This window comes from Phascolarctos cinereus, unplaced genomic scaffold (genome assembly GCF_003287225.1).
Source record: "Phascolarctos cinereus isolate Bilbo 61053 unplaced genomic scaffold, phaCin_HiC Scaffold_4;HRSCAF=312, whole genome shotgun sequence".
Lineage (NCBI taxonomy): Eukaryota > Metazoa > Chordata > Mammalia > Diprotodontia > Phascolarctidae > Phascolarctos > Phascolarctos cinereus.
The window spans coordinates 726390600-726418304 of NW_027555847.1; the positions used below are offsets into that span (position 1 = coordinate 726390600).

The 27705-nt window shown below is 37.1% G+C and overlaps 1 protein-coding gene across 1 annotated transcript in view; it reads right to left on the bottom strand.

Moving 5' to 3' along the window:
- Positions 1 to 1827: 1827 nt before the first annotated feature.
- Positions 1828 to 27705, bottom strand: part of LOC110202577 (vomeronasal type-2 receptor 26-like) — a 55167-nt gene continuing 29289 nt past the window's right edge. The window contains 4 exon segments of the mRNA XM_078151854.1: positions 1828 to 2624; positions 12649 to 12772; positions 20683 to 20910; positions 26867 to 27670. Of these exon segments, the coding sequence (XP_078007980.1) occupies positions 1828 to 2624; positions 12649 to 12772; positions 20683 to 20910; positions 26867 to 27670 (1953 nt within the window).

Consider the following 27705-nt stretch of genomic DNA (forward strand, 5'->3'; position numbering starts at 1 on the left):
GAGGTATGCAAGAGAGAGTCAACAAGTTGGAAAAGGAAGGACAAAAGTTGAAGAAAACAATTCTTTAAAAAATACAATTGGCCAAATGGGGAAAAATCTGCCAACAAAAACAACTCCTTAAAAAGTAAAATTGAAAAAAAAAATAAAGCAAAATTGCCCAAATGGAAAAGGAGGAACAAAAGCTAACTAAAGAAAACAATTCTTTAAAAATGAGAATTGGGCAAGTGGAAGTTAATGACTCTATGAGACATCAAGGATCAGTCAAACAAGATCAAAAGAATGAAAAAAAGAAGAAAATGTAAAATACCTCACTGGAAAAACAACTGACCTGGAAAATAAATCCAGGAGAGATAATATAAGAATTATTGTGCTACCTGAAGGCCTTGATCAAAAAAAGAGCCTGGACAGCATCTTTCAAGAATTATCAAGAAAAAATGCCCTGATATCCTAGAACCAGATGGTAAAATAATCATGGAAAGAATCCACTGATCACCTCCTGAAAGAAATCCCAAAATGAAAACACCAGGGAATATTGTAGCCAAATTGAAGAATTATCAGGTAAAGGAAAAAAGTACTGCAAGCAGCCAGGAGAAAAAAAAAACCCAAACACCCCTCCCCCCCCAAAAAAACCTAAAACAACAAAACAACCATTTAAAAATGGTAGAACCATAGTCAGAATCACTCAGGGCTTAGCAGCTTTTACATTAAAAGATTGGAAGATTGGAATATGATATTCTGGAAGGCAAAAGAGCTTGGATTACAACCAAGAATCAACTAGTCAGCAAAACTGAGCATAATCCATCAGGGGAAAAGGTGGATATTCAATGAAGTAGAAGACTTTCAATTAAAAAAAAAAAAGGACTGAAGAGTCGAGAAACAACTCAATGATGTAATTGGTCATCTTCAAAAGGGAAGAATAAACAACATTACAACCACTACTAGGCATCTATCCCAAAGAGATCACAATTTTTAAAAAGGAAAACACCTATATGTAGGTCTATAGCAGGTATTTTGTGGTGGCAAGAATTGGAAATTGATAGGGTGACTATAAACTGAGGAATGGCTGAACCAGTTATGGCATAAGATTGTGATGGAATATTATTGTGCTATAATAAATGATGAATAGCATGTTTTCAGAAAAACCTGGAAATACTTAGATGAACTGATGGAAAATGAAGTGAGCATAATCAGAAGAGTATACACAGTAATAGCAATATTATATGATGATCAACTATGAATGAACTTGACAGAAGATGTCTGCTCCAAACTTCCAATTAATTACAAAAAAGGAAGCACATTTTGGCTGAATTAATGAATTAATCCAATGCAAACTGGCATAAATAATTCCTTAATCACTTTTAGCAAATCATTGGGCCTTTGCATTATTGGATGAAACAGATGATCCATAAAGAAGATACCTTGAAGTTGGTTGAACAGAATAAGTCATACCCTGTGGAGTGATGTATACCACACCAGAGTTCCAGGAGTTTAATCATTTAAGTTGTGGTTGAATCCTGTGGTGAAGGAATCCTTAATGGGAACTGACACTGGGTATGGAAAATGAGACAGTTTCACATAACTCTTGGCCTCCCACTTCCCTATTGTCCAAGGGTCTTCCTTGACCTTTGAAAACTTCAAGCATTCTGAAAATCTGGAGTGCCCAGACATCATTCAGTGCATTGGTAGTAGTGTCCACCAAAATCGGTAGTACTGTGGGGATCCGGCACATGTATGTAAGTGGAATTTGACAACATAACCAGAAAGAATGCCACAATAAAGAATTTGGGTTGAAATATCCACAAAATTCATAAATATGGCTATGCCTAACTAATGCAGGCTATTCTCAGAACTGGAAGTGTAAGGCTGTGCTCTAGAAGAAATCTTGCCTCTGGAATCCCATTTATTCTTGATCTGCTCCTGGGTATTTCTATCTGGCTTCAGGAGGATCACATAACATTTGGGAATAAAAAGGCAGCCCAGTAACCCAGCACTGGAGGCCAAGATGGAGAAGATCTCCACAATCACCATGGCCTTCCCTTTGGTGCTGTGATATGTGGGAAGGAAAGTCGCCCAGACACTGCAAAACACTAGAATGCTGAAAGTGATAAATTTGGCTTCATTGAAGGTATCAGGCAGGTTCCTGGCCAAGAAAGCTACAGTAAAGCTTCCCAGGGCCAGAAAGCCTATGTAGCCCAGGATACAATGAAAAGCAAAGATAGAGCCCTCATCAAATCTAAGGATTATGTGGCCAGATTCTGAGTGTGTGTCTGCCTCTGCAAAAGGAGGATAGGTTCCCAACCAGATGCCACAGGAAATCCCTTGAATCTCTGAGCAGATGAGAACAACATAGTTAGACACTTTAGGATGTATCAGCATCTGGATCCTACTCCCTGGCCTTGTAACCCTGAAAGCCAGAACCACTATGATGGTTTTGGTCAAAATGGAGGAAACAGCCACTGTGAACGCAACTCCAAATACTGTTTGTTGGAGGAGACAGACTGTCTCTTTCCTAGACATTCTTCTTCCTCCCACATGCTTCTCTCTTTTCAGGTCCCAACAAAGACTTGAATCAAGGAGAGCTTGCACATCTTGCTTTAGGCAGTGTGTTGGGATTCTAATATACCCTTTATTGTTAAGTCAATTGCAAAGCAGGATCAATGCGTTCTATTGTTGAGTACCCCTTACCAAAGCCTCCTTGTTCCGTCATATAAATGGGTATTCAGACTGATTTCTCTGGGTGCAAAAGTTCAGAAATTCTGAAATCTGACTAGGTTTATTTTTGGAATTGTTGTTCATCCTTCTTTCTCAAAGAGGATCAATGGCATCACATATGTAATTTTTTGCCTAGCACCTGAATTGAATCTGAGTGAGGTAGATCTGCACAATGTAATCAGCCTCACCCTCTCCTCCAGGGTAATTGGATTCCAGTAGCAAAACTAAAGTCAAGATGACTGGTGATGGTGCAAGATGTAGTGGATGACCTTGGCTATTCTAAATTAAGGTCTTTCCCAGGTGTCAGTTTGAGTCCATGCCCATTCAATGACTCAATTTACCATCCCAAGGATATAAATCTGGGAGGGGAAGACTCTCTGCATTTTGGATAGAAAGGAAAACAGTTGCTGTTTACAATCATTCTAAGTCATCACCATCTAAACAATGAGCACAGACGTGTGTGCTGAGCCTATTATTGGCCATTCAATAAAAGCCAGAATAATTTGGGTTTAAAGGCATAGTCAAGTAGCTCCATTTAAAACACAATGAGCTTTTTAAAACCAGGTTTTTCAGAGCTATATTTAGAGATATCACAAATCAGAACTATGCAGGATAAAAGTAAATTGTTCCAGCTTTTTGAAAAGAAGAAAATGAAGAAGAGGAAGAGGAGGAAGAAAAAGAGGAAGAAGAGGAAGGAGAAGAAAAGAACAAGAGGTAGAGGAAGAAGAAGAGGAGGAGGAGGAGGAGGAAGGAGAAGAAAAGAAATAATACAAGCATTTCCCAACTTCTTTTTGAACTGAAGGATTGGGTCCCCAAAGGCAGCTACTGCTACTCTCAGATAACAGAGTTATTACAGAACCTTCTCCTAACAATGTGGTTCACTCCTTTCTACAAATACCCACAGCATCCATGAGAGGAGTAAGCTTAAACTTAGACCATAATAGTAGTGAGGCACTCGTGTAAGAAATATGTGTGACAAAGAATTTATTCACAGCGCCTTTTCTGGAAGTCCTTCTCTGTGTTCAGATCTTACACAGAACCCTTTGTAGTTGTTGTTATTTGTCCTTTATTCTGGAAGAGGACCAATTACGTCATAAGCCTGCTGTCTTGCCTTGTGTGGTGATTGCATTTAAGTGGGGCAGACCTGTACAGTCATCAGCCTTGCTCTCTCCTTCAGATTCGTGGAGTGAGTTGATCGTTAGTTACCTTGTTGTATATCCCTTACCCAAGCCTCCTTGCTTCCAGATATAATGGTATTCAGCCTGATTTGTCTGTGGGCAAAGGTTCAGAAGTTCTGAAACCTAACTATGTTCATTCTTGGGATTGTAGTCTTTGGGATTGGGAGACAAATTGTTATTTTCTCCTTGCCCTGCCATAAAGATTTGCTTAGCTGTGGATGGACAAACCCAGTTGGAAAGGACAGTTAAAACAACATACAAAGTTCAGTCATAGTTAAGTTTTGGAGTGGATCATGCATGGCAGTAGCTAAGGTAGGGAGTGGGGAGGAAGAAGGAGGGAGAGAGACAGAGACAGAGAGAGAAGGAGAGAGATAGAAAGAGGGAGGCATGAAGAAAGAGAAGGGAAATGAGAGCACACACACACACACAGAGGTAGAGACAGAGAGACAGAGGTACAGAGGTACAGAAAGAGAAAGGGAGAAAGGAGAAAAAAAACAACAACTTCATGGGGTAGCTATAATTGCCAAAGGTTTTTGAGTTATGTCCCTAATTTAACATAAAAATGAATGCAAGGAAGATTTAACTGCTCCTCTCCACTTTTCCTTATTTCTGCTTGTGAGAGATGAACTTTCAGAAGTGAAGCCTCCTCAAAAGGTCAATAATTCTTGATTATTACTTTCAAAATCCTCCCCTACTCAGACCCTGTTTTTAAGCAGGTAATGGAGAGAATAAGCCCTGCCCCCCCACCTGGAGTGTGGGCCCACCTCCCAGTTAAGGGGATAGGAAGAAACTTTTGAGCTTAGAATGTAAGCCCACCTCCAAGTTAAGGGGATATGAGGAAACTATTTCACATTTAGAATGTAAGCTCAACCCCCAGTTAAGGGGAATAAGGGATAGTGGTGGGCGGGGACTTGTTTGCATTAGGGTTTATAAGACATCTCTTTTTGCATGACCAGTCTCTCTGTCCTACCCACATCAAAGGAGCAGATAGCCATCTGGCAGGATTGTAATAAAGGTAACCTTTGCTTTCCATCTTGAGAAGTCTCTGAATTTAATTTGGGGTAGGGTCGCTGTCCCACACATGTTGATATCAGACACCTGCACGATTTTGGCTTCCTTAAGCTAACCCTCAAAACCAACAGGATTTGGTCTCCTCCAGCACAAATCAAATCTTCCAGGTATTTTTGAACTCTCAAATCACCATACCAAGTGCTGTGATGATGGAGGGAGGAAGAAAATTAAGAAAACATAACATCTCAATTGGATCAAAGGGGGATGGCTGGTTTCCCTGTATTTGAACACGAAAGCTGTACTAATGGCCTTGGCAGATTCATCCCAGAACAAAAATCTCACCTTAAATCATCCAATTTTAACATACTGTATACCCTCAGACCCCTAGACTTCCTCATTTCAATCTTCACCTTTGACTTACTGCTTTACTGGAAGTCTTTTTCTTGTTATTGCCTCCTCTGCTGTGTTTTAACCTCAACCTCAACACCTGTGTTGAGGTTACGGTTTTAGGGTTGCTGGGACCCTAAAATCACAACATGTGAGCCCTGCCTGAAAGAATTTGACCCAAGCCTTCTTTCAGCCAAAGACAAGGTTTATTAGAACATCCATCATATTTGGCAGATTCTTAAGAAGTCTGAACATTAGTGAGCTATTGACTAGACTATAAGAATTTGAGCACCTTAATGGAGACAAGGTGGACCTTATATACAGGAAGACTGTGAGAGAAATCTAGGAGTAGCCAAGTAGTCTGCAGGGACTGTGAGGTAATAGAATGCCAGGGACCTGGACCATGTGGCCAAAGGAGAATGGGGCCTAGCTAAGATTAAGGTGGGAAGTGGCCAGGGGCCATAGGGAGGTAGGGCTAGCCTAGGTGAAGGGTAACAGAGAATTTGGAGATTGGGCATAGCCACAATGAAAGGCCAGCTGATGTGATTATAGACAAACTCCAGTGATTTGGCCATGTGGGAAAGTCCAAGGTTTTTCCTTTCTGGGGTCCAGATCCCAACCCCATCATCTGGACAATTTTGGTTCCACCCTAGTACAGTAACTATAATTATATTGATATCTATATCCATAGACACCCTCTAGGCACCAACCATTGTATTTGGGAAAAGACTAAGTTGTTTTGGTTCATCCAAGAAATGAGATGATTTTTTACTTTTTTAAAAAAATTTTATTAATTTATTTTGATTTATCAACAATCCCTTCCATATGCTTTTGAGTTGAAAATTTTTCTCCCCCTTCCACCCCCCACCCTCCCCAAGGCAGCACACAATCTGATATAGGCTTTGTATTTACATTCCTATTAAACATATTTTCACATTAGTGAAGTTGTAAGTAAAAATTAAAACCAATAGGAGGGACCATCAGAAAGATGAAACAAAACTCAACTGAAGGTAAAAATAAGTGAGAGCCATTCGACTACCATAGTTCTTTCTTTGGATGTGGACAGCATTTTCCATCCTGAGGCCTCTGGAGATGTGTTAGATCCTTGTAATGCTGAGAAGAGTTCAGTTTAACAATATTAGTCATCTCATAACGTGGCTGTTATTATGTACAAAGTCCTCTCGGTTCTGCTCACTTCACTCAGCATCACACCATATAAGTCTTTCCAGGTTTTTCTGAAGTCAGCCCGTTCATCATTTCTTACAGCACAATAGTGTTCCATTACATTCATATACCACAACTTGCTCAGCCATTCCCCAATTGATGGGCATCCTCTTAATTTCCAATTCTTTGCCACCACAAAAAGAGCTGCTATGAATATTTTTGTATGTGTGGGTCCTTTTCCCATTTGTTTGATCTCTTTGGGATATCGCCCTAGAAGTGCTATTGCTGGATCAAAGGGTATGCACATTTTTGTAGCCCTTTGGGCATAGTTCCAAACTGTTCTCCAAAATGGTTGGATCATTTCACAACTCTACCAACAATGTATTAGTGTTTCAACTTTCCCACATCTTCTCCAACATTTATCATTTTCCTGTTTTGTCATGTTGTGCAATCTGATAGGTGTGATGTGGTACCTCAGAGTTGTTTTGATTTGCATTTCTCTAATCAATAACGATTTAGAGCATTTTTTCATATGACTATCAATGGCTTTAATTTTTTCATCTGAGAACCGTTTGTTCATATCCTTTGACCATTTATCAATTGGGGAATGGCTTGTGTTCTTATAAACCTGTCTTAATTCTCTATATATTTTAGAAATGAGGCCTTTATCAGAGAGACTGGTTGTAAAAATTCTTTCCCAATTTTCTACCTTCCTTCTAATCTTAGTTGCTTTGGCTTTGTTTGTGCAAAACCTTTTCAATTTAATGTAATCGAAATGATCGGTTTTGCTTTTCATAACGTTCTCTGTCTCCTGTTTGGTCATGAATTCTTCTGTTTTCCATAGATCCAATAGGTAAACTATTCCTTGTTCTCCCAGTTTACTTATGGTATCAGCCTTTATATCTAAGTCATGAACCCATTTTGACTTTATTTTGGTATATGGTGTGAGATTTGGGTCTATGCCTAGTTTCTGCCATACTCTTTTCCAGTTTTCCCAGCAGTTTTTTTCAAGAGTGGGTTCTTATCCCAGAAGCTGGGGTCTTTGGGTTTATCAAATAATAGATTACTATAGTCATTGACTACTGTGTCTTGCATATTTAACCTATTCCACTGATCCACCTCCCTATTTCTTAGCCAGTACCAAGCAGTTTTGATGATTGCTGCTTTATAATACAATTTAAGATCTGGAATTGCTAGGCCACCTTCCCTGCATTTCTTTTCATTAGTTCCTTTGATATTCTGGACCTTTTGTTTTCCAAATGAATCCTGTTATTATTTTTTTAACTCTATAAAATAATTTTTGGTAGTTTGATTGGTATGGCACTGAATAAGTAAATTAGCTTAGGTAGGATTGTCATTTTTATTATATTAGCTTGGCCTACCCATGAGCAACTGATGTTTTTCCAATTATTTAGATCTGATTTTATTTGTGTGAAAAGTGTTTTGTAATTGTGTTCATAGAGTTCCTGGGTTTGTTTTGGGAGGTAGACTCCTAAATATTTTATAATGTCTACAGTAAGTTTAAATGGATTTCTCTTTCTATCTCTTGCTGTTGGGCTTTGTTGGTAAATATAGAAATGCTGATGATTTATGTGGGTTTATTTTATAGCCTGCAACTTTGCTAAAGTTGTTTATTATTTCAAGTAGTTTTTTACTTGATTCTCTAGGATTCTCTAAGTATATCACCATGTCATCTGGAAAGAGTGATAGCTTTGTTTCTTCTTTGCCTATTCTAATGCCTTCAATTTCTTTTTCTTCTCTTATTGCTAAAGCTAAGGTTTCCAGTACAATATTGAATAACAGTGGTAATAATGGACATCCTTATTTCACCCCCGATCTTATTGGAAATGCTTCTAGCCTGTCCCCATTACATATAATGCTTGCTGAAGGTTTTAGATATATGCTATTTATTATTTTAAGGAAGACTCCATTTATACCTATGCTTTCTCGTGTTTTTAATAGGAATGGGTGTTGTATTTTATCAAAAGTTTTTTCTGCATCTATTGAGATGATCATGTGGTTTCTGTTGGTTTTGTTATTGAAATGTTCAATGATGTTGATAGTTTTCCTAATATTGAATATTGATTCTAATTCTTGCTTACAACATCACTAATGTGAAAATATGTTTAATAGGAATGTATATGTATAGACTGTATCAGATTGTGTGCAGTCTTGGGGAGGGTTGTGGGGGAGGAAGGGGAAGAAAAATTTGAAACTCAAAAGTACATGGAAGTGATTGTTGATAAATCAAAATAAATTAATTGAAAAAGATACCCACTAAGTTAATTTATATTTCATGAAACCGTTTACCTTTCTCACTTATAAGACCATACAGGTCAATCCCAAAATTATGCTAAGCATGTTTTTTACACATTTGAAATGAAAAGAAATATGATTGACATAATATTAATGAGAAAATGACATCTTAATTCATGTGTAAAAGTGATTAGTAATTTGTAGGTTGGTGTAAACACCATTTTTATTTATATTTTTAATGTTAATTTTAATTAAACTTAAATTTGTAATATCTATGATATTATTCATGGTAATAATAGTTGATTGTTAACAGTAAAAGAAGTCCATGATAACTGCTATCTTTTTTTAGAAAAGTTGCCACTATGTATAGGCTAAAATAAAAAAAAAAAGATTAATAGTTTCCTTGTTCTAGGACAATGAAGAGCACAGTTCAGTGTGGGCCATGCAGGGAAAGACCAGGCCTCAGCAAACCTGGAGGAGGCCTTAGGGGACTGAATCACCAGCAGCTGTGGTGATTTCCAGATGTCTCAACCCACAAACACCAAAGACAACTTAGCAGGTCAGTAGGAAAGGTCTGTTGGACCTTGTTGAGAGAGGAAGGTGGTCAAGCCCTGGCCCTAGTGCAGCTCCAGGACGGTGGCTGCTTCTGGAGCTCTTGTCCCACAGACAGTGGCGGGGGTGAGATCAAGTAGCAGATCAGAGGGGAATTTCAGGGATCTCTTTGCTGGCATTGAGAAGGATTCTCTTGCTTTGTCATTGCTTGGATCTGGGTCACAGTTCTGGGTGGTGGTCCTGGGTGTTAGGAGGAGTGTTGGCGTGGTGGAGCTTGTGGTGATGGTGCAAAGAGAATCCTCCTCACAGTTGCAAGGCAGAAAAGAGTTATTGTGATCATGCATAGACCAGAGCACAGGCCAGGAAAGGAGTAAATATATCACCTTTGATAGTATAACCTTGGAAGAACTGAAAATTTACAGTTCCCTAGAAGTGCCTCTGAAAACATCTGCACAAAATCCCCAAAGCTTGGGACAGTACATTATCCACACTGGAAGCAGACCCCTACCTTAACAAAGAATTTAAAACTCAAGTAATTAGCTGGGAACAATTAGGGGAATTGTGTGAAAACTTCATTGTATTGTTTGAATCTAGGCCTGTATGGAAGGGAAACTGGACCATCTCTATGTGTTGTTTAGAGATCCTGGACCACGGACCTATATTATGATGACCAGAAACTCAGATACAAAAATTGATACAAGGAGTTTTCTCACAATTGTCAATCCATATGTCTTCTAAGGGCCCCTACCAGGTCCTTCTTACTACTCCCACAGCTGTCAAACTTGGGTGTGTACTCCTGCATCATCTTAAGAAAGCCCCTGCATCTTAGTGGATGACAGAACCTTCCAGGTACCTCAAGGTTCATATGATATGGACCCAGAAATAGCTGACATCTAGATGGGACAACTATCCCAAGGTTTTGGACCAGGGCTGAGTATGCTGTCCTACTTTCTTTTTTCTCCTCTTTTCTGCTGTCATGTGCCCAACTATTTTTCTATTTCTTTCTTTGGTTCTTTCTTTCTCTTCCTCCCTCCTTCCTCCCTCATTCCTTCTTTCCTCTCTCCCTCCCTTCCTTCTTTCTCTTTCCTTTCTTTCTTTCATCTTTTCTTTAATTCTTTCTCTCTTTCTTAAAATCTTCATGCACAAAATGACTAATAAAGAAATGTTTTACATGATCACACATGTACAACTTATGTCAGATAGCTTACCTTCTCAGGGAGGATAAAGGGAAGGGAAGGTGGGATAGAATTTAAAATTCAAAGCTTAAAAAAAGCCAAAGAGTGTGAAAATTGTTTCTACATGTAACCGGGGAAAATGAAACATGTATTTTTAAAAAATCAATCTTCATTTCTGGGGTCAGAAAGAAAATCTAAAATTTCCCACCTATATTACAGGCTGCTCTTCCTTTCCTGTTCAACTCTGGGCCCAATCCATGCACCATATTGTCTGTCCCAGATATGCATATTGATGAACAATCTGTGTAGGCTGTATTTCTAAATGAATGTCATATCCTGGGAAATACACAGGCTTTCCAAACTGTATGCAATGTGTAGACAGTGAAGCCAAACTCTTTTTGAAAGGCTATACATCTCTCCTAGAAAGCTCTGTAGAGTTCTAGAGTTAGATGTAAATAGCACAATGTGATCCACAAACAGGTGCTTGTGGTGCTGAAAGACCTCACCAACTCTAGGAGATACCACTAGCAAAGGGACTAAGCTTCCTTTTATGGATTGGAGAGCGTGCAATTCTTGCTTTAGGCAATCAGATAACAAACAATCAGTAAAGTAAAATTGTAATGCAAACTTTATCATTAAGTCAATTGCAAATCAGGATCAATGTGTTGCATTGCTGAGCAACCATTAGCAAAGCCTTATTGTTTCCAGATATAACTGGGTATTCAGGCTGATTTATCTGTGGGCAGAAGTTTCAAAGTTCTGAAACCTGTGTCAATTCATGGAACTGAAGTCGTTGGAGAGAAAGTATTACTTTCTCCTTGCCTTATTATAGAGATTTGCTTACTTGCAGAGGGACAAACCCATTTGGAAAGAAGCACACTTAAAGCAGCATGCAAAGTTTATTCAGAGTTCAATTTTGGAGTGGATCGTGCATGGCAGTGGCTAAGGTAGGAAATGGGAAGGAAGGGGAAGAGACACAAAGAAGTAGAAGGAGAGAGAAAGAGAAAGAGACAGATGCATGAAGAGAGAGGGAGGGAAATAAAAAGATGAACTAGAGATTAAGAGACAAATAGAGATAGACAGAGATGGAGAGGAATGGACACAGAGATGGGTACAGAGACAGACAGTAAAACAGAGGAAGACACAGAGACAGAGATGGGGATAAGGGAGAAGGAAAGAAAAAAAAAACAATCTGCTGGGGGTAGCTGTAATCCACAAAGACTGCCAGGTTATGCCCCTTATTTTAATTCAGAAAAAGTACAGGGACGATTTAACTGCTTCACACTCGCTTCCTTATTTCTGCAGCTATCAGGCATCTTGTGCCTGATTTTAAGCTGCCTTATGCTAATCCTCAATGCCCACATAATTTGATCTCCTCCAGCACAAATCTATTCTTCCAGGTAATCTTGGACTCTCATATGACAGTCCCAGGTGTTGTTATGATGGAGGAAGGAATAGTACTAAGAGAACTAAGATCCCAATTGGAGCAAGGGGATAGCTGTCCTGTATTTGAACGTAAAAGCAATTTGTCCTAATGACCTTTGCAGATTGATCCCCAAACCAAAATATCATTTTAAATCACTCAACCTTAACTTTACACCTGAGATACCCAGAAAGCCTTGTTTCACTCCCTACCTTTGATTTCCTGCCTTACTTGACCTCTTTTTCCCCCTGGAATTATATCCCCCAGTATTATTTTAGGCACAATCTCCAGTAGAATCTTGTACCCAACAGCCCTAACACCCTGTGTACAACTTTGGTTATAGCCCAATACAATATATACATAAAATCAGTATACATATACATACATAAGTACATAATGCATATATGCATACATACACACACACACACACACTATACTGGTACATGTACACACACACACACACACACACACACACACACACACACACCCCACCCCACCCCCCACCTACATCACCACTACAAACCATTGTATCCAGACAAGACAAAGGATTTCAGTTCATCAAAGAAATAAGATGACAAATATTTTTTCTATAGATTACACTTCTCATCATATGTTGGGATCTAAGGTGCCATGCCATGGGTACTTATTTCAGGATATTCCTCTGGTCTTCTTTGGTATTATATAACCTCTTGCTCAGACAATGATTTTCCTGTGGATTTTAGGTGACTGTACAAGAATAACCTGTTGGTTTTTCCATATCAATAGACATAAGTTTCCTGCAGAAACTCACCCCTCTGACTGGAGATCTCCCCTTCTGGGCATGGGGAACAGTCAAAGCAGCAGGCAGCTTGCTCCTCCAAAGGGATCTTCCTGAATCCAGCATGACAACTGTCACTGCATACTCCACGTGGCACCTAAGACAGTAATAGGGGAGTGGAATGCACATCTTTAACTGAGAGATGAGGTTTGGGGCAGAAAAAGAAGCTTATTTGCTACGTACCCTGTTTCAGTAGACATTCCCACAGAAGGCTAAGTGGTAGTGTAGTTAGATTGCTTAACCTGGAGTCAGGAAGACATGAATTAAAATGCAGTATTATATATTAACTGTTTGCCCCTGGGCAAGTCACATAATCTCTGTCTGCCTTGGTTTACCACATTTTCAAATGGGATTAACAGTAGTACTTACCTCACAGGGCTGAAGGGAAGATGAAATGATATAATATTTAGAAACCACCTGGTGCACATTAGATGCTTAATAAGTAGCTCTTCCCTTTCCCCTTCCCTTCATATATTTTTAAGAGAGAGAAGATTCCTGTTGAGAGTTGTGGTTTTACCGTTATTTTGGAGAAGCTATCATCTGTAATGCTTAGAAGGAGACTAAACACATAGATTAAATACTAAAAAGATTTCCCTGGAAGACTGATTAAGGAAGCTCTTCTTGCCAAAAAAAAAAAAACCCAACACCTTTTTGAGAAGATACTTTAAATATACTAAGAGAGGTGAGTGGTGGGAAAGTATTCCAGAGCTGAGAAGTCAGCAGTTGCCATTGACATTTATTAGTGACTGTTTATGAGCTTTCAACATTGTTAAAGTATTTAAATATATGTTAATATTGCTTTTTTTTTGTAATTAACTACATAGCCAGTGACATTGATCTACATCGAATTCTGTAGTGCTTCAAGCAATGAAGGAGAGAGAGAGAGAGAAAGAGAGAGAGAGAGAGAGAGAGAGAGAGAGAGAGAGAGAGAGAGAGAGAGAGAGAGAGAGAGAGAGAAGGTATTCCAGCAAGCCAGTGGGAAGGTCAACCTCAACAAACCAGTAAGAAGTTCTAAGGCCCAAGATAGTGGAGCAGGCAAGCATCAACACAATGCACACACCAACCACCACCACAAGCTCCAGCTCAGCATTGGTAAGCTACTGGACACTTATAGTCTCCACCTGCCATCACCTGATGCCCCAGCACACAAAACCAGTAACCAGGCACCTAGCACCCAGCACAAGAAGCCCATAACAGTGCCCTCTGAGCCGCAACAACTTTAAAAATCAGAAAAAATGCAAACAACATGAACAAAAGGCAGCAAAGAAAAACAAAGACCATAGATTCTTACTATGGGGACAGAGAAGATCAAAACACAAATTCAGGAGAGGACAAAAATGTCACTATACCCATATCTGAAACCTTAAAGTGGAGTATGAACTGGTCTCAAGACCAAAAAGCCTTCTTGGAGAGCTCATGAAGGATTTTAAAAGTCAAATAAAAAAGATAAAAGAAAAATTGAACAATTATTTTAAAAATGCAGTCAACAAAATGGAAAAAAAGTAAACTGAAGAAAAGAACTCCCTAAAAAGTAGAACTGGCCAAATGGAAAAGGAGGTACAAAAGCTACTTGAAGAAAATAATTCATTAAAAATTAGAATTGGGCAATTGGAAGCTAATGACTCTATGAGACATCAAAATCAGTCAGACAGAAACAACAGAACGAAAAAAATAGAAGAAAACATAAAATACCTCAGTGGAAAAACAACTGACCTGGAAAATAGATCCAGGAGAGACAATTTAAAAGTTATTGGTCTACCTGAAATCCATGGTCAAAAAGAGAGCTTGGACAACATTTTTCAAGAAATCATCAATGAAAATTACCCAGAGGTCTTAGAACCAGAGGGCAAAATAGTCATTGAAAGAATCCACCAACCACCTCCTGAAAAAGATCCCAAATTGAAAATGCCAAGGAATATTGTAGCCAAATTCCAGAAGTATTAGGTCAAAGAGAAAATACTGCAAGCAGCCAGAAAGAAACAATTCAAATATCGTGGAACCACAGTCAGGATTATGCAGGACCTTGCAGATTCTGCATTAAAAGATTGGAGGGCTTGGAAGTTGATATTTCACAAGACAAACGAGCTTGGATTACAACCAAGGATCAACTACCCAGTGAAATTGAACATAATCTTTCTGGGGAAGAGATGGATATTCAATGAAATAGGGAACTTCCAGATTTTCCTGAAGAAAAGACCAGAGCTGAACAGAAAATTTGGTCTTCAAATACAAGACTCAAAGAAGGCATAAAAAGGTAAAGCAGAAAGGGAAAATAAAAACATGATATTCATTAAGGGCAAACTGTTTACCTCCCTATGTGGGAAGATACTAATAACTCTTGAGAACTGTATCTTTATTATGACATTTAGAATATATATATATATATATATGTGTGTGTGTGTATGTGTATGTATGTATACACACACATAGACAGAGAGTGTGGGTATAAGCTGACTTTGATGTGATGTTAAAAAAACTAATTAAGTGTCGAAAAGGGATTTTAATGGGAGAATAAGACAGAAAGATGCAGAAAATGGTAAATTAGATCACATGGGAAGGCACAAAGACATATTACAGTAGAGAGAAATAAGGGAGAGAGATGAGCATTGAACCTTATTTTCATCAGATTTGGCTCAAGAAGGGAATATATATTTCTGTATTCATATATAGACATCTAACTTCCCCCTTGCAGTAGGAGGGCAAGGGGGAATGAAAATCGAGTGGGGAGAAGGGAGGGAAAAAGTAGTAAGAGAAAAGAGAAAGAAAAAGGAATGGGTTGATAGAAGGGAGGGCAGATTGAGGGAGGCACTGGTCAAAAGCAAAAATCTAGTGAAGTGGAAAAGGAAGGAGAAAAAAACATAAACATAGGGGGATGAGATGGAGAGAAATATACAGATAATAATCATAATAAGTGTGAATGGGATGAACTCCCTATAAAATGGAAACAGATAGCAAAATGGATGAAAAGCCATAATCCTACTATTTGTTGTTTACAAGAAACACATTTGAAACAGAGGGATACCCATAGGGTAAAGGTAAAAGGCTGGAGTAGAATATATTATGCTTTGGCTGAAGTAAACAAAACAAAACAAAACAGGGGTAGTAATCCTTATCTCAGACAGCAAAAGCAAAAATAGACCTAATTAAAAGAGATAAGGAAGGAAACTATCTGCTAAAAGGCATCATAGACAATGAAGTAATATCATTACTAAACATATATGTACCAAGTGGTATATCACACAGATTCTTACAAAGCAAGTTAAGCGAGTTACAGGAAGAAATAAAGAGCAAAACTATACTAGTGTGGGACCTCAACCTCCCCCTCTCTGAACTAGATAAATCTAACCACAAAGTAAACAATAAAGAAGTTAAGGAGTGAATATAATTTTAGAAAATTTAGATATGGTAGAACTCTGAAGAAAATTGAATGGAGATAGAAAGGAATATAACATTTTCTTGGCAGTACATGGCACCTACACAAAAATTAATCATGTACTAGGGAATAAAAACCTCACAATCCAATGCAGAAAAGCAGAAATATTAAATGCATTCTTTTTAGATCATGATGCAATAAAATTATATGCAATAAATGATCATGGAACAATAGACCAAAAATCATTTTGAAACTAAATAATCTAATCCTAAAGAATGAGTGAGTCAAACAACAAATCGTAGAAACAATAACTAACTTCATCTAAGAGCATGACAATAATGAGACAGCATACCAAAACTTATGTCATGCAGCTAAAGTGGTTCTTAGGGGAAGTTTCATGTCTCTAAATGCTTACATGAATAAAATAGAGAAAGAGGACATCAGTGAATTGGGCATGCAACTGAAAAAGCTAGAAAAAGAACAAATTAAAAATCCCCAATTAAATACTAATTTGGAAATATTGAAAACCAACGGAGAGATTAAGAAAATTGAAATTAAGAAAACTATTGAACCAATAAATAAAAATGAAAAGCTGGTTTTATGAAAAAAATGAAACAGATGAACTTTTGGTTGATTTGATTTAAAAAAAATAATAAAAATCAGATTACCAGTATCAAAAGTGAAAAGAGTGAATTCACCACCAATGAAGAGGAAATTAAAACAATAATTGGGAGATATTTTGCCCAAATGTACCATTAAATTTGACAATCTTAGTGAAATGGATGAATATTTACAAAAATATAAATTTCTTAAATTAATAGAAAAAGAAATGAAATACATAAACAATCCCACTTCAAAAAAAAAAAAAAAAATTGAACAAGACATCAATGAACTTTTTAGAAAAAAAAAATCTCCAGGGCTAGTAGATTTACAAGTGAATTCTATCAAACATTTAAAGAACAATTAATTCCAAAACTATGTAGACTATTTGGGAAAATAAGTGAAGAAAGAATCCTACCAAATTCTTTTTATGATACAAATGTGGTGCTGTTACCTAAACTGGGACTAGTCAAAACAGAGAAAGAACATTATAGATCAATTTTCCTAATGAACATAGATATAAAAATTTTAAATAAAATATTAGAAAAGAGATTATAGCAACATATCACTGAATAATATATTATGACCAAAAAGGATTTATACCAGGAATGCAGGGTTGGGTCAATATTAGGAAAACTATCAGCATAGTTGACCATATCAACAACAAAACTAACAGAAATTATATGACTATCTCAATAGAAGCAGAAAAAAAATTTGACAAAATACAACACTCATTCCTATTAAAATCACTAAAGAGCATAGGAATAAGTGGAGTCTTCCTTAGAATGATAGACAGCATCTATCAAAAACCATCAGCAAGCATTATATGCAATGAAGATAAGCTAGAACCACTTCCAATGAGATGGGGAGTGAAACAAGGATGTCCATTATCACTACTGTTATTCAATATAATACTAGAAATGTTTGTTAGCTTTAGCAATAATAGAAGAAAAAGAAATTGAAGAAATTAGAATAGGCACAAGAGAAACAAAGCTGTCACTCTTTGCAGATGATATGATGATATACTTAGAAAAAGAGAATCAAGTGAAAAAAAACTTCTTGAAATAGTACACAACTTTAGCAAACTTGCAGGATATAAAGTAAACCCACATAAATCATTGAAATTTCTGTATGTTATTAAAAAAGCCCAACAGCAAGAGAGAGAAAGAGAAATTCCATTTAAAGTTACTGTAGACATTGTAAAATATTTGGGAGTCTACCTGCCAAGATTAACCCAAGAACTATATGAACACAATTGCAAAATGTTTTTCACACAAATAAAGTCAAATCTAAATAATTGGAGATACATCAGTTGCTCATGAGTAGGCCGAGCCAATATAATAACAATAACAGTTCTACCTAAATTAATATACTTATTCAGTGCCATACCAATCCAACTACCAAACATCATTTTATAGAGTTAGAAAAAATAATTTGAAAAATTAATCTGGAGGAACAAAATGTCCAGAATACCAAAGGAATTAATGAAAAGAAATGCTAGGGAAGTTGCTGTAGCCATACCAGATCTTAAATTGTAATATAAAGCAGAAATCATCAAAACTACTTGGTACTAACTAAGAAATGGAGTGGTGGATCAATGGAGTAGATTAAGTACACAAGATACAGAAGACAATGCCTATAGTAATCTACTGTTTGATAAATCCAAAGACTCCATATTCTGTGATAAAAACTCAAGAACAGCTAGGAAAACTGGAAAATCATACGGCAGAAACTAGGCATAGACCAATATCTTACACTGTTTACCAAAATAAAGTCAAAATGGGTCCATGATGTAGATATGAAAGCTAAATACTATAATCAGACTGGGAGAGCAAGGAATGGTTTACCTGTTGGATTTATGGAGAATGGAAGAATTTATGAGCAAACAAAAGATATAGAATATTATGAACTTCAACATGGAAAATTTTGATTACAATAAATTGAAAAGTTTTTTCACAAACAAAGCCAATGTAACCAAGATTAGGAGGCAAGGAGAAAACTAGGAAAGAATTTTTACAACCAGTATCTCTGATGAAGGCCTCATTTCTAAAATATACAGAGAAATGAGTCAAATTTATAGGAATGCAAATCATTCCCAATTGATAAATGGTCAAAGCATATGAACAGGCAGTTTTCAGATGAAGAAATTAAAGCTATCTGTACTCTTATGAAAAATGCTCTATTACCATTGATTAGAGAAGTGAAAATCAAAACAACTCTGAGGTACCACATCACACCTATCAAATTGATTAACATGACAAAACAGGAAAATTATAAATGTTGGAAGAGATGTGGGAAAATTGGAACACTGATGCATTGTTGGTGGAGTTGTGAAATGATCCAACCATTTTGGAGAGCAATTTGGAACTGTGCCCAAAGGACCATGAAACTGTGCTTACATTTGACCCACAAAGAGATAATTCAAATGTGATAAGGACCCACATGTATAAAATATTTAAAGCAGCTCTTTTTGTGGTGTCAAAGAATTGGAAATTGATTGGATGTTCATCGGCTGGGGAATGGCTAAACAAGTTGTGGTACATGAATGTAATGGAATAATATTGTGCTATAAGAAATGATGAGCAGGAAGATTTCAGAAAAAAAAACCTAGAAAGACTTATGTGAAATGTTCTGAGTGAAGTCAGTAGAACCAGGAGAGGATTGCACACAGTAACAGCCACAACGTGTGATGACTAACTTTGATAGACTAACCCTTATCAATGCAAGGATACAAGACAATTCCAAAGGACTCATGATGGAAAATGCTGTCCACGTCTAGAAAAAAGAACTGTGGAATCTGAATGCAGAATGAAGCATATTATTTGCTCTCTTTCTCTCTTTTTTTGTTGATTTCTTCTTTCTCATGGTTTCCACCTTTGGTTCTAATTCTTCTTTACAACATGACTAATGTGAAAATAGGTTTATTATGAATGTGTATGTAGAGCCAATATCAAATTCTATGCCATCCTGGAGTTGGGCGGAGGGAAGAGATGGGAAGAAAATTTGGAACTCAAAATCTTATGGATCTGAGTGTTGAAAACTAAAAATAAAGAAAAAAAGAAAATGGAAGAATATAATAAGAGAGAATGAGAAATTAGAGAGAAGGTAGATTAAAAGAGGGATAAGGCCTAAGCAAAATAACTGTAACTAAGAATGTATAAAAAAATCTCTTTTTAAGTGGCAATGAGAATCTAAGATAGTGCCCATAAATTGAAGAGTGGCTGAATGAATTATTATACACAGACATACATGTACATGTGTGTATATGTTTATATTTGTGTAGGTATATGTATATATTATGAAATACTATTGTGTTGCAAGAAATGATGATGGGGAGTGTTTCAGAGAAACCAGTGAAACATGTTGATTCATACTGATGCTGACTGAAGTGAACAAAACAAGGGAAACGAATTCTACAAAAACAATGATATGATAAAAAAACAACTTTGAAAGAATTAAGAACTCTGATTAGTGTAAAAACCAATCACAAATCCAGAGGATTAAAGGTGAAATGCATTACCTACTTCCTGATAGAGAGGTGAAGGACCCAGAATACAAAACAAGACATATTTTTATAAATAGCCAATGTGGAAATTTGTTTTCACTGACTATACCTGGGGTTTTGGTCTTTTTTCATTCTCAGTTGGGAGGAAGGAAGAGCTGGAGTGGGATGTAGAAAATGTTAGTTTTGGATGATCAAAAATCATATCTATCTATCTGTCTACAGTACATACATGTGTGCTTACACATAAACAAAAACACATGTATATGCATGCATTATATATACCTCCCTAAGCATCAGTTTCCTCAATTATAAAATGGAGGGCGGTGGACTAAATGGCCTGTGAGTGAGTTCTCTTTGTTATCTAGATCTGTAATCTTACTTTTAGTCATTATATTTCTTCTGTTCATAAAATTACACACACACACACACACACACACACACACACACACACAATGTAGAGTAAACCAAATAGGATAAGAATTGTTCTTGTGATTAGAAGTGTAAAGTTGGCATTTAAACCATCTGTGACCCTTGAATCCCACCAGCCCCACACTACGGCATCTGCACAAATTGTGAAATCTTGATGAAGTGGAGCTTTGGGGACAAATTGCCCCACATTCACCAGAGCATCAGTCTCATTAGGAAAGAACACGTAATTCATAATGGTGCATCGAGCCTCAGAGCGTCTATTCCATTCCACAAACACCTGGTCACCAGCACTGTTGTTAAATTGGGCGTTCTTCAGGTAGGAGTGCAGCTAAAAGGGAAGAGAAATCCTCATCACTGGGTGGTGCTTGAGGGAAGGACTCCCTTATGTGGGAGACACTAGGCTTGTTTTATAGTCTTATGAAGTTTTGTATTTTTCTCTGGGGATGTGATTAAAATCTGGCTTTCTCTAGGGATACATAGCAATGAACCTCTGGAACCCAGAAAGTTGCTTATATCCCCCAGGTTCATAACCTCAGTTTTATCCTTGACTCCTCACTATCTCTCATACCCTTTATCTAATATGTTACCAATGCCTACTAACTGCATTTCTGCAACATCTCTCAAATATGCCTCCTCCTCTCCTCTAATGTAGCCACAATCTCATTACATCACACATGGCTTATTGCAATAGCCCACTGGTGGCTCTGTCACTAGCCTCTCTTCATTCCAGTCAAACCTCAAGTTGGTCACCAAAATCATTCTTCTAAAGTGCAGATCTGAACCTGTAATTCCCATACTTCATAAACTCTAGTGGCTCTCTATCAAGGCAAAATACAAAATTTTCTGTGCGGCATTCAAAGCACTTCACATACTAAGTCCCAGCCACCCACCCATTTTCCACTCATCTTGTACTTCGCACAACTCCTCCTCACCTACTCTTTAATTCAGTGACACTGGCCTTCTTTCTGTTGCATGAACAAGACACTCTATCTCTTGGCTCCTAGGCAGACATTTTCTCTGGCTGTTCTCCCTTCCTCGAGTTTTCTCCCTCTTCATTTCTTAGCTTCTCTGCTTTCCTTCGAATCTCAGCCAAAATCCTATCTTCTAAAGGAAGCCTTTCCCAATTCATTTTAAAAGCTATCTTTCCTCTGCTAATTATTTCCTATTTATCCTATATAAAACTGCCACACATTAGTTTTCTTAGTTACCTTTCCCATTAGATGGTTAGCTCCTCAAGAACAAGGATTCCCTTTAGTAAAGTGTCTAGCACATAGAAGGCACCTAAATATTTACTGACTGATTACACACTGTCATTCCCCAGAACAGGGCTTCACTTACGGTGCTCAAAAACTGAAGAGGGTGCCCATTCTATCACTCAGTGTTGTGGTCACATTGCCATCCTTCTAAATAGAAAAGATGCTCCTTGTTGAACAGCACTCACATTAAGTCAAGGTGATCCCCAGTGATCAGAGAAAGACCTGAGACATATGCATCTCCATATATTTCTGTTTTCCCTCTACAGGATAGGAGTCTGTGTAGGCCCAATTCCTCTTGGAGGAATTGATTGTAGGAGGTATGAAGAAAATGAAAACTGACTATATCATTGACCAATAAGCATACACACACATATGTGTGTGAAGAGTGTGTGTGTGTGTGTGTGCGCATACATGTATATGTGTATATACACTCTAAGATTTCTATAGAAATGATAGCCATCTGTGACTTTCTTTTCTAACACATACCTAAAATACTTCCCATTGCAAAACACCAAAAAAAAAAAATCTGCCATCCAGTCTCTGCTTGAATCAGTCAACATTTCTAAAACACATACTAGATGAAACAAATTGTGCTAGGTGCTGTGCTATAAGCCCTGCAAGAAAATGGATCCTACTACCCACGGACCATGCAGCTTTTGGGCCAGCTACAGTTGGATCCATGCTTGTCCAGAAATCATACATATGTACACTTCCATACACCTACCACTCTCTGTTCCTGTTTTTCCCCTCTTGGGAAAAATGAGTAAGTTTAATCTTACTTCCACATGAAAGTCCTTCATGACCAACTCCTTTGAATGTTCTCTTCACCAGGCTAAGGTTTCCCCAATCTTTCAACTGATCATCATGTCATATGGAGACAGAATTCCCTTCACCTGTCAGTGTTCTAGTAGACATTTACTAGCTGCTAACATCCTTTACAAACTGAGGCTGCCAAAACTGAATACAAGCCTTCAGATACAGGAAAATATCTTTCTTATTCACAGACTCTGTGCCTCAGTTAATGTTTAATATTCTCTAGCTTTCATGGCTATCACATCTCATCTCTGTATCACATTGACCCACTTGCACTCCACGAAATACTTTTCAATACTGTAGTTCTCCAATCTCACATTTTCAAATGCTTTTGAGGCTTCCCCCCCCCCCAGGATATCCAGTAGACATTTAAAAATTAGCATGTCCAAAACAGAGCTCATTAACTCACCAACCCCTTCTTACCTTCCCTGTCATTGTAGAATGCAACACCATCTTTCCAGACCCTCAAGCTCACACCCTAGGGGTTATACTTGGTCTTCAATATCTCTCACCATTCCCCATATTAAATATGTTGTCAAGGCCTGTTTATTTGACCTTTACAACCTCTCTTCCACATGCTCCTTTCTTTTCTCTAACACTGTTACCAGCCTGCTGCAACTCCAAGGGATCTCAACCTCCCCCACTCTGAACTATATTAATCTAACCACAAAATAAACAAGAAATACATTAAGAAGGTGAATAGAATTTTTGAAAAGTTGGATATGGTAGACCTCTGGAGAAATTTTAATGAGAATAGAAAGGAATATACTTTTTTCTTGGCAGTACATGGCATGTACTAGGGCACAAAAACCTCACAATCCAATGCAGAAAGGCAGAAATACTAAATGCATCCTTTTCAGATCATGATGCAATAAAAATTTTATGTAATAAAGGGCCATGAAAAGATAGACTAAAAATTCATTGGAAACTAAATAATCTAATCCTAAAGAATGAATGGGAAAAACAACAAATCATAGAAACAATCAATAACTTCATTCAAGACAATGACAATAATGAGACAACATACCAAACTTTTGGGATGCAGCAAAAGCAGTTCTTAGGGGGAGTTTTATATCTCTAAATGCTTATATGAATAAAATAGAGAAAGAGGAAATCAATGAATTGGTAATGCAACTAAAAAAGGACTAGAAAAAGAACAACTTAAAAATCTGCAATTAAATACCAAATTATAAATACTGAAAACCATAGGAGAAATTAATAAAAATTGAAATTAAGAAAACTATTGAACTAATACATAAAACAAAGATCTGGTTTTATGAAAAAAAAAACAATAAAATAGGTAAACCTTTGGTCAATTTAATTAAAACAAAAAGAAGAAAACCAAATTACCGGTATCAAAAATGAAAAGGGAGAATCCACCACCAAGGAAGAGGAAATTAAAACTATAATTAGGAACTATTTTGCCCAACTGTATGCCAATGAATTTGACAATATTAGTAAAATAGATGAATATTTACAAAAATATAAGTTGCCCAGATTAACACAAGAGGAAGTAAAATATTGAAATAATCCCACCTGAGAAAAAGAAATTGAACAAGCCATTGATGAACTCCATAGGAAAAAATCTCCAGGGCCACATGGATTTATATGGGAATTTTTCAAACATTTAAAGAACAATTAATTCCAATACCATATAGACTATTTGGGAAAATAGGCAAAGAAGGAGTCTCACCAAATTCTTTTTATGATATAATATGGAGTTGATACCTAAACTGGAAAGAGTCAAAACAGAGAAAGAAAATTATAGACCAATTTCCCTAATTAATATAGATGCAAATAAACAAATTAAATAAAACATTAGCAAATAGATTATAGTAACTTATCACAAGAATAATACACCATGACCAGGTAGGATTTATACCAGGAATGTAAGACTGTTTCAATATTAGGAAAACTGTCAGCATATTTGATCATATCAACACCAAAACTAACAGAAACCACATGATCATCTCAATAGATGCAGAAAAAGCTTTTGACAAAATACAACACCTGTTCTTATTAAAAACACTAGAGAGCATAGGAATAAATGGTCTTCCTTAAAATGATAGATAGCATTTATCAAAAACCTTCAGCAAGCATCATATGTAACAGAGACAAGCTAGAAGCATTTCCAATATGATTGGGGGTGAAACATGGATGAAACACACAAATAAAGTCAGGTCTAGATAATTGCAAAAACATCAGTTGCTCATGGGTAGGCTGAGCTAATACAATAAAATGACAATTCTACCTAAGCTAATTTACTTATTCAGTGGCATAGCAATGAAACTTCCAAAAATATTTTATAGAGATAGAAAAAATAATAACAAGATTCATTTGGAAGAACAAAAGATCCAGAATATCAAGGGAACTAATGAAAAGAAATGCAGGGGAAGGTGGCCTAGCCATTCCAGATCTTCAATTGTGTTATAAAGCAGCAATCATCAAAACTATTGGTATGGTTAAGAGATAGAGTAGTGGATCAGTGGAATAGGTTAGGTATGCAAGACACAGCAGTCAATGACTATAGTAACCTGCTATTTGATAAACCCGAAGACCTCAGCTTCTGGGATAAGAACTCATTCTTTAACAAAAACTGCTGGGAAAACTGGAAAAAAAAAGTATGGCAGAAACTAGGCATTGATCAAAATCTCACAACATATACCAAAATAAAGTCAAAATGGGTTTATGATTTAGATATAAAGGCTGGTACTATAAGCAAACTGAGAGAGCAAGGAATAGTTTCCCTGTCAGATTTATAGAGAACAGAAGAATTTATATCCAAATAGAAGATAAAAAACATTATGAAATGCAAAATGGGTAATGTTGATTACATTAAATTGAAAAGTTTTCCAATGTGACCAAGATTATGAGCCAAGCAAAAAACTGGGACAGAATTTTTACAACCAGTGTCTCTTATAACGGCCTCATTTCTAAAATATGTAGGGAACTAAGTCACATTTATAGGAGTTCAAGTCATTCCCCAATTGATAAATGGTCAAAGGATATGAACAGGCAGTTCTCAGGTGAAGAAATTAAAACTATCTATGGTCATATGAAAAAATGCTCTAAATCATTATTGATTAGAGGAATGCAAATCAAAACAACTCTGAGGTACCACATCACCCCTATCAGATTGGCCAAAGTGACAAAATAGGTTAATGATAAATTTTGGAGGAAATGTGGGAAAACTGGAACCCTAATGCATTGTTGGTGGAGTTGTGAAATGATTCAACCATTTTGGAGAGCATTTTTGAAGTATGCCCAAAGGGCTATAAAATGTACATGCCCTTTGACCCAACAATAGAATTTCTAGGTCTGTATCCCAAAGAGATCATACAAATGGGAAAAGGACCCACATATGCAAAATTGTTTATAGCATCTCTTTTTGTGGTGGCAAAGAATTAGAAATTGAGTGGATGCCCATCAATAAGGGAATGGCTGAACAAGGTGTGGTATATGAATTTAATGAAATACTATTGCAGTATAAGAAATGATGAGCAGGTGGACTTCAGAAAAACTTGGAAAGACTTGTGTGGACTGATGCTGAGTGAAGTCAGCAGGACCAGGAGAATGTTGTGCACATTAACAGCCACATCATGCAATGACTAATGTTGATAGACTTAGCCCTTCTCAACAATACAAGGATCTGAGACAGCTCCAAAGGATTCATGACGGAAGATAATGTCCACATCCAAAAAAAGAATTATGGAGTTTGAATGCAGATCAAATCATACTATTTGTAATTTTTTTCCTTCTGTTTTGTTTTGTTTCCTCTTTCTTGTGGTTCCTTCTATTGGTTCTAATTCCTTCTTACAACATGACTTATGTGAAAATATGTTTAATAGAAATGTATATGCATAACCTATATCAGATTGTGTGCCATCTTGGGGAGGGGGAGAAAAATTTTAAACTCAAAATCTTATGAAAGTGGTTGTTGATTAATTAAAATAAATTAATAAAAAATTTAAAAATATTTGCAGTTAATTGGATAACTGGGATGAGAGTTCAGAACTGATTGACAAGAAACTATGCATCATTAGTAATATTTGAGGAACTGTCATAACATGCTCTTGTTTGCTTAAGAACTCAGAATATGATACAATCAAAGGATGTGAGAGTTGAAAGGGACTTCATTATCCATCGTGTCCCCCCACACCCAAAATGTATCCTCATTATACCATAGCTTAGAAGTGGCCACAGATTCAGTATTGCCTTCCAAGAAGGAGGTTCTAAATAGTCTTCGTATTCCATTAGCTTTTGCTGTGATTTTCTCATAAGCATTTCATGGAGAGCCCAAGCCACAGCATAGACAGTATTGTAGATAACATAACTCAACCCAGATGTGGCTATATCAAAGGAGCGCAAAGGCAAAGTTTCCAAGGATACATTTGGTGAACATATCTCTTGCTTTGGATTTTCTGGTTGATCTGGACATCTAAAAGCTGAGAGCCAGAATCCCTTAAGTAAAATGTTACCTGGGTATTTAGAAGGTGTGACTGTCTTAAGAAAAGTCTTAAACCCAGGAATTTCAGTTGCCAAGTATGAAAATGTGAGAGTCCCATGGACATTATAACCGTCACCATAGAAGGGTCTCCTGGTGACATCCCAGTGAGAAGTGGCGATCCACACCTTCCATGTCGGGAAAAGAGGAACTTGTGGGTATCTCAGAATCATTAATGACTCTGTGTCACCGTGGACGACAGTCACCTTGGTCGATGATGCTAAGATCCTGGGTACGAAGGGGGGGTGTGATTCCATATGTCTTCTCTCACTGACAGGGATCTTCTCTGTGAATGACACACAAATGCCATTCTTTACCATTTCCCCTCTAATTTCCCAGAAGAACTCCTTGCCTCTCATATCATCTGAGGCAATCAGACCTATCCAATTCCATGCAAAATATACCATTAAGCAGACAACACCTTGGTGAAGAGAAGAGTCCTTGGGGACCATCTGATAGAGGGAAGGAAACTGGACCTTGTCACTAAGAATGGAATCAAATGGACCATAGATGATCTAGATGAGAAAGAAATGAGGACCAGTTTGACTTA